The sequence below is a fragment of the Acanthisitta chloris genome, unplaced genomic scaffold, assembly GCF_000695815.1.
Source record: "Acanthisitta chloris isolate BGI_N310 unplaced genomic scaffold, ASM69581v1 scaffold35230, whole genome shotgun sequence".
Taxonomy (NCBI): Eukaryota; Metazoa; Chordata; class Aves; order Passeriformes; family Acanthisittidae; genus Acanthisitta; species Acanthisitta chloris.
The window spans coordinates 29,665-38,236 of record NW_008650530.1 but is presented as its reverse complement, the minus strand read 5'-3'; the positions used below and the strand labels follow the sequence as shown (position 1 = coordinate 38,236).

Genomic DNA, 8,572 nt, shown 5'->3' with positions numbered 1-8,572 from the left:
TGCAGAATTGCCTGGGCAAAGTGAAGCTGAAATTCTTCAAGATCTTGAAAAGTTTCAAGGTCAGGAACACTGCATCAGTGGGGGAGCACACAGACAACATCATGGAGCTAACACAGTGTCAGGAAAGAGTCCCTGAATCCTGGCATGAGAGAGCCAAGGAGGCTGTGCTTTGATATATGTGAAGGCATACACATCTAGAGTGAAAAAGGCACTTAAAATACTTAAATAAAGACAAATAATGTGATGTTGTTCTCCTTTTTCACTTCTACTATCAGCATAGCAGAGAAAAACATCTGTTGTCAATCACAACTATTTCTAACTCCCAATCTCCTGTAAAATACAAATGTAACATATAAATCTTTGCACCCATAAAATACATATTTGCAAATTTGTTTATGCACATATTTTGCTAATAACTCTATCAGTTGACCCATTTTCTTCCACCACGGCTGGAAAACTGCAGTCTGCTAGCTCAGCATGAACTGTGGCAGCTCCCAAAAGGCAGCAAGCACAGTAAGGGAAGGCTACGAGCTGGGTTTTCAGGAAAGAAGTACCTGCAGTGTTTCATATGTGCTTTACCTTTTGTAACTTTGCAAAAGCACTCAGTATTTCTTCATGTATTGTGAAATTCCATATAAAGAGTGAAATCAAATTTTAATGGCCCATCTCTGAATATATGAAGTTATGAATGACAGATTGGTAACTGGTGTTAACGACAATAAATGATCAGATTTTGTGAAACGGCACAACTTTAAAGACCTCGTACAGCTTTCTAATAGTCCTACCATGACAAAAAATTTGCTTCCAGTGAATTTGTTTTGAACTACTGTACGCTGAAATTAAAAAGAAAAGAGAATTGAAGTTTGATCCTAAATGACAATAAAAGCAATACTTTTAATGAAATGTTCATACATTTTTGTAATGTGACCTAAACTTAGAACCAGACTGACATAGATTACACTTCCATGCAAAAACCAAGTGAAATTCTGCATTTTCATCTGCTTTCAGTGTGTGGTATGAGACATGCAAAGACGTTCAGCACCTCTTGCTACTGAAAGTGATGTGCAGTGTCCTAGTGGAACAGGACTCAATGCAAAGAATAATTTTCTTTTGAAAAAGAAGTGTAAACCCCATATTTTTACATACCTTCTTTGTGCTTTTTTTACATTACTGACAAATCCATTTTTCCTAGCCCAATTCTTTCAGCTTTGAATCCCCCATGGGATTAACAGGGAGCAACCTGGACTTCTGCTTCCCTTCTTGCCCATGTCAAAATGGCTTACAGCCCAAACTCCCATCAGGTTGCTACAGCATAAAACATGCCACAGTCAGTGCTTTCACAACTCTTGTCAATGAGGTGTGGTGCAGAAAATGTCCAAATTGAGTCTCAAGATGCTGCTGCTACAATTCATATTTGAAAGTACTTGTACAATTGATTTCCTATTATAACATAAATTTTTTTTAAAGAGCCAAAAATTATTTCAGCAACACACTGTATATTGTGCTCCCTTACACCTGTGAAAAACAAGAGAGTGGTAAAATCATCTCTACCATTTTTCCCTTTCTGCATAGTCCTTTGCATAAAGGTGGGGAAGCCTTTCAGGCACAAAACAGTAACACAACTCACCCAGTTTGCAGAGACATGCATAGATTAACACCATACTTACCACTCCAACAGGGAAAGCTAGAACAGCCATCACCCAGTCACGGAGCGAAATGAGTTTTTTCAGCTGCCTCTCTTGCTCTTGACTGTCATTTCCTTTAGTGAGAAGACTGGATAGGTCGGTCAAGACACAAATCCCAAAGAAGACAGCCTGGATAACCTGCATGGAAGGAAAACACATTCTTGAACACAGGGAAGACCAGATCATTGGCAGAGAGCAGGTTGGACACAGGTATGCTTGAGGAATATTGCCACAGAATTGACATGGGGAGTGGGAACACATCAGTCCCTTAAATATAGGTAGAATTTATTCACATAAAAGCCACATGTGCTTCTTAGACTCAAAGTTCTGCATCCATGTTGCTCCCCATCTATGGAGGGAATTGATGTGAGTGCAAAGGACTGTCCCAGAGGTGGGACTTCCCACCCTCGCCTCAGACACGTGCCACCCGCCAGGGACTGAACTGCAGCCACCCCTTCCTGCGTCACTCCGTACAACTCATCCCCAAAGCCATAGTGTTTGCTGTGAGTCGGAAAAAGTGAGGAATGCTCCTGTAAAAATCAAGGAATGAAAAGAGATGAGCGTTTCTTTCCCCTGTGCCAGGAGGTCTCCCTTGGAGACACTGCCTGCCCCAGACTCCACCCTGAGGCGAAGGAGGTGGCTGAGACTTCCCAACAGACACAGCACACGGCCTGGGCTTCAGCAAGTCTCTCTCTACCTCATCTCAGGTACTGAATAACAGAACGAGAAGGCTGCAGGAGTGATTCAGTTTCTTTTCCTGATGGCAGACTGTCATCTTTTCCTTTTCTTTGCATTTACGCACTTGTGTGCAATACCATAAGATTATCTGTTACATGACATTGTTAGTTTAATCACCTGAACCCACTGACTTTGTTCAAACTTGACTTGGTCTTCGTTTTGATCACTGCATTTTTCTTCCTTAATTAGCTTAATAAAATTGTAGTAAGTTAGCTCAGGAATGCTCTTGCCTGAGGACTCACACATCCTTTCTAGTACAGTTCAGAGGAAGTGCATGCAGCTTGTTGACTCCCCAAGCTGAAGCCCAGGTCACAAACCCACAGCATCAGGTAATCTCAGGTAAAAATGTAACAAAACATGGGCTTGGCCCCCAGATTACACAGTGATTCATCAAAAAACATAAACATATGCTTAAAATACATATTCCATGTTTTTCAAAGCAAGCATGGAGTACTAGTTTAGAAGTCTTACTTGTAAATCCAAGTGTTCCCCTGACTGGAAGTCTTATCAAGCAGCAGAACATCCATAAGAAATAAGAATAGCACATACCCAGATTTTGCAAAATACAAGTTATTATGTGCATACATCTTTGCAGAATTTACACTATAATAAGGCAGGCAGGAAGGAAGGATGGAAGGAAAGAAATACCAAACAGATGTTGGCTACTAGAAAGAAATCCAGAGAAGTGTAATGATTGGATGGATTAAAGTACATTTCCTTCCTCAACAATCCTTATATGACCCAAATACTTGTAAACTCTGGCTGTAAAGCTGTGAACGACAGACGTTCAAATGGCCCCTGGATCTGCTTGCAATTCTGCTGCCGTTGCTCTCTCCTCTCCAGGCTGTAGCTACACATAATTTGCTTGATAAATAGATGAAGCCACATTACAAAACATTCCCTGAAGCCGTGAAATGTGACAGACTACCAGTGCTAGAGCTGTGTATTGTGCTAGAAAAAAGGTATTACTATTTCAGATGACCGTCTGGAAAAGATACCATCTTCTACAGAATTTCTGAAAAACCTTTTAAATATAAGTTGGGGCTTCTTAGAGCTACATAAGTACATGAACTTGTAATGCACTTTTTCATACTATTTGTTTGAAACAAGCACTTAGTAGAAAAAATATCTTCCAATACTCAGCCCTGTTTTCCACCAAACAGATGGCCTATTTGGAGAGCAGAAATAGAATAACTAATTATGCATTTGCTTGACTTATGAGGAGATATGATACCATCTACTATGCACTCAAGAGTGTGAATACCAAAGAAGACAGAACTGGGAAAAAATTATACCTAACAGTAATGAGATCAATCTGAGTGTTAAAAAGTTTAGGCTGAGCACCAGGAAATATTTCCTAAGAGTGAGCTCTGTCAGACCATGAAATAGTTTCTCAGAGGAAGTGGTGGAAGCCTCATGGCTTGAGTCACTCAAACCAATATTGGACAAAACACTCAGTAATGTACTGCAGGGAACAGTATTATGCTGGCAGGGCTTGGATGAGTGACTAATGGATTGTTTGCAGCTCTAACTACAATTCCCTGAAATGGTCCCTCTCCAAAGAAACACAGACTCAAACAATCACACACCCACTTTCCAAGGGAATTGAAATTGTACATCCACTAATCAATCACAAACTGAACAGCTTCTCTCCACATTATCCTGTTATGAACACAGAGCTTCAAGGGAAAATATAACGATATCACCGGGAATAACTGAAAACTCCTAAAGGGAAAGAAAGTACCCAAAGATTTCAGAGAGTAGGTATGAAACAAAGTATTCTACAAAAAGATTGACAAAAATCCATATAAGAAAGAGAAAATGATATCTTAATTGAGAACATTTAGAGCCAATGAAAAAAAAATCATATAGTGTTCAGGGAGGAACAGCTTCTGCTTATTCATACAAATAATGTACATACATTCACTCTAATACTTCCTTTCCTTTCTAGAATGTGCAAGAAAACTCTTCTGACACCTATCAACATTGAGGATCAGAGTAAGGACCTCCAGAGCTGCATGAGTCTCAGCAGCATAAACTGAACAGGCAGGGTCAGTAATGATTTACATCCTTTGTGGGTCTGGCATAAAGAGTAACATGCAGGTACTGGTGGTTTATGGGATGATACAAATTTTTGGAGTCCATGATCCTCAGTGTGAATGCTGCCTAACAGATATGAAAAGTTCACAGCAAGGGAGCAGAAGCTTCCTCTAAACAATATTCTCCAAGGTATCCTGGTGTTACCTCAGATTTGGATCACATTTGCAAAACAAGGACCTCATTTTGAAAATCTGCAGGTGGTGAATCTATACATGAAACATCCTCAAGCTGTTAAACAAACAGTTGACTCTTTTTTGCCTTGGAAATGTAAGCAATAACACCATTTCAGAGGAAATACCTTCCAATTTTGCCTCTAACTAGAGCTTGAAGGAAAACAGTGATTTAGAAAATGACAAATTTGACAGAAACCAGACACACCTTTCTTATACCAAGTAGCAGTGATAGAAGCAGAAACTTGTAAGCAGACTATGGAAACCCAAGAAAATAACTGAACAGATACAAAAAACTAACTTACTGTTGAGCCTATTTTCTCTACTGAAGTCCAGAAGGGCCACTGCCACTATACTTGATAGTACCTTTGAACTGTGCTAATGTAATGACAAGCAATGGCAACAGCCATCTAAATGTATGTTAGTAAACAAAACTCTGAACAGAGAAAACACTTGTTAAGTTGCTGCAGGAAAAAAAAAGCTGTGAACAGAAGATGAAACCAAGCAGCCCAGGAACCTTCTCAAACAGTGACATCTATTCAGAGCCTTAGAAACGGTAAGAATAAACTAATTGTGTCTCTGTGTAATGACAAGCAATGGCAACAGCCATCTAAATGTATGTTAGTAAACAAAACTCTGAACAGAGAAAACACTTGTTAAGTTGCTGCAGGAAAAAAAAAGCTGTGAACAGAAGATGAAACCAAGCAGCCCAGGAACCTTCTCAAACAGTGACATCTATTCAGAGCCTTAGAAACGGTAAGAATAAACTAATTGTGTCTCTGTCTACTACAATAGAGCTTCAGCAGTGCAGGACAGTTTTTCATAAGGTGCTCACTGCAGCATTGCAGCCAACAACCTCCCTGTACTCTCCCTAATTTGACTTGTTAGGGTCAAATAGAAAACCTATTTCCTCATAAACCTTCTTTTCAGGGCATGGAGACTCCCTTCTCCCCCATGCCATGGAGCTCCATGGTGCAGTCAAAATCTCTGCACAACTGAGGTCTATGGAAATTCTGTTACTATTCTTATCAAAGCAGAAAACTCCCCATCAAATTCACTGAATCTAGGATTTCACTGTCCATGGACTCATTCTGTTGCAAGTTCACTCTTGTAAACAGAAGCTCTCCTTGGAGCTCAGGTCAGAAGAACTGGGAAAGTCTCTGCAAGCACTATTACTATCCATGGGTGTTTTGATCTCTACCTACCTTGAAAATGAAAAAGTCACCGTCCTGAAGTTATAATTTTCAAGATTAAGAGCACTTACTTCATGTACCCCTCTATGAGGTAAGGCATCAGTGTAGACTGTCAAACAGACAGTGCTGCAGGCATAAAACATGGGAGTAACACTCAAGAAATCCACAAGAAACAACAAAAAAGCACTAAGTAAATTTTACATATTCCAAAATGCCATGTTTGCACATGAGGTGCATGCATGTGTGCATATGTGCTCATTCACCTGTACAAGAACCTTTAGCTCATTTACCAGTTAAGCTTCTGCTGTTTAAAGGTAAGATTTCATTTAACAAAGAGACTTATTAAGAGACTGCAAGTATAACCCATATTATAGGACGACTAATTCACACAAGGGTGTCAGGGAGGCCTGACTGATTGCTGGGGACAGGGAGTGGCAGGGAGGCAGTCAGGGCCCATCCCACCCCCAGCCAGGAGCAGGGCAGACAGCAGCACTGGGGCAATCCCAGCCTCAGGCTTCAGGCACCTCCCTGTGGACAGGCCACCAGCTCACAGGTGGGGGGCAGACATAACCTGACCCATCAAAACAACACTCATGCTTAAGACAACATGTGGCTTTCCACATGAAGATGAAAGTTTAGCTCTACCAGCATGCAAAATCAAATTGCTCAAAGTTGTCAATTCTCACGTATTTCAGATTTTACAATCTGCCATAGGCAGAACATGGTCTGATTTTCCTCTTCAAACAATGGAATATGATTTATAACCTCAGAGTATCTATTACTACTCATTATTACCTTGTGTCACTTCAGCTTTCATTTCTCCAGCCTCTAGACATCATTATTTGATGTACAAATGAGCTATGCTTCAGTAGTTAAGATGACTGCATTTTAAGAAACTCTTAAGTCATTTAAGTCAGGTTTTTTCCCCACTGTAAACATGAGTGACTGGACTCTGTTTCGGGACTATTCTTGGTTTGGGTTGTCATGTGTTGGGCTGTATGCAGGCATGTGTGGACAGCCAGCATCCTGTAACAACAACTCAGTTATCTGTAGTTGCAATATACACAGCAAATCCAAGTTAGAGAATAACAAGGTATTCTTGATAGGAAATGCAGTGTGCTTACAGAACAAAGCCATAGGTTGTAGCTGCTTATTAAATATGTTACTGTTCTTGACTGCATGGAACTGCTGATTCTTCTTGTCCATTGCTATTCCAGTATTTCTCACAGGCACACTTCCTTTATTGTTGTTTCTCCTCGACTGGCTGTATCTTTGTTAGTTACAATAGCAAGCAGAAGTTGGATGAGTGTAATCAAGTGCTAAATCTTTGTATTACAGAAGCTACGGACTTCAAATAAGAAAAAGGCAAATCTTTGTGTCTACAGACAAATGAAAGAGAGGCATAAAGATATAACTACAAGAAGCAATAGACTTTTAAGTACTAAAATACAAGCCAGTGTAACATGCCTAACCACAAAACCTGCAAGTACATAATGCTGATGTGCAAACACCATGAAAAAGTACTGTGTGCTACTCAAAATCATTACACCTGTGCAAGGAACAGGGAAGAAGATTTGTATTTCAAAGGCCAGAGGTAAAATCACCCCATATGATTCACTGACATTGAGGCATGCAGTCAGACCTTGTAACACATCTCCTTCCACACTGGATGCAGTTCCATGGCCATGAGATAGTTTTCTTTGTTGAAGCAGGTTTCAACAACATCACAGGCCACTTCAACACAGAAAAGGAAAATGGCCCCTGCCCCATCAAAAGCCAGTAGCCTGAGAAAACAAACATGTGACATAGAGAAGAAAAGTAAGGGACAAGGGAACACAAACAGAATAAGCCAAAGGAATAGTTAATGCAAATACCATCTATTTTACTTCGAGTTGTGTACTTGTTAGGAATCTTGAAATAGGTATTTCTTCTATTCCTCCTTTCTCGTTCACTTACACAAATTAGAACTTAAACTCCACTAGTAAAATATGACACTTATTTCTATCAGTAGAGCCATTAGAATCTCAGTAAGTGCATAAAGGGACAGCCTTATAAATATCTAGCACTTCCCTCATCCAAAACAATGACTCATGTCTCCCTTTACAGCCTTCAGTGGGGGGATGGCTCCTCTAACCAGGATGTTGCACATAAAGACTAGTCCTTAGTAGGAAATTTAACTTCATTTTCATGGTTTAGTCATATGATATGAATCAGCTTATAAAACATGCCTAATGCCTTACCATATGATGTAAGTTCAGGGACTTCTTTAAATACAATCCTCTACTTTCTACATACCCTCCTGTGGTCTTTTCCTTTGAAGCCCACCAGTATTGTTCAAATGTAACCAAGGATAGGGTTTTAAACCAATGGGATCTTAGAGATCCACAAATGAATAAAACCTACTATGAAATTATGATGCATGAAAGAGAAGACTAACTCTTGGGTCTGGTTTTTATAGGTACTATATGCTTTGATTCCAAGTGCTTAAGCACCTACTATGGAGCTGTGGAATGGGGACCAAGCTGCGTAAGACAATGAGATCTTGTGTTTCCATGAGAAGAGATGTCTTTTAAAAATCTGCCTGTTGGAACACAAGATGTGTTTTAATCTGGACAAACAGAAAAGCAACTAGACAGGCTCTTCCTTTCACTCTCCATCTTCACTCCACTTAAACCAGGAAAATCCC

The 8,572-nt window shown here is 40.0% G+C and overlaps 1 protein-coding gene across 1 annotated transcript; it reads right to left on the bottom strand.

Moving 5' to 3' along the window:
* Nucleotides 1–1,667: 1,667 nt before the first annotated feature.
* Nucleotides 1,668–1,823, bottom strand: LOC103797166 (androgen-induced gene 1 protein-like; the record flags this gene model as incomplete). Its single annotated transcript, XM_009069365.1, has 1 exon — nucleotides 1,668–1,823. A coding segment is annotated over one exon (156 nt), but the record flags the coding sequence as incomplete, so codon positions are not given.
* Between the last annotated feature and the right edge of the window lie 6,749 nt (nucleotides 1,824–8,572).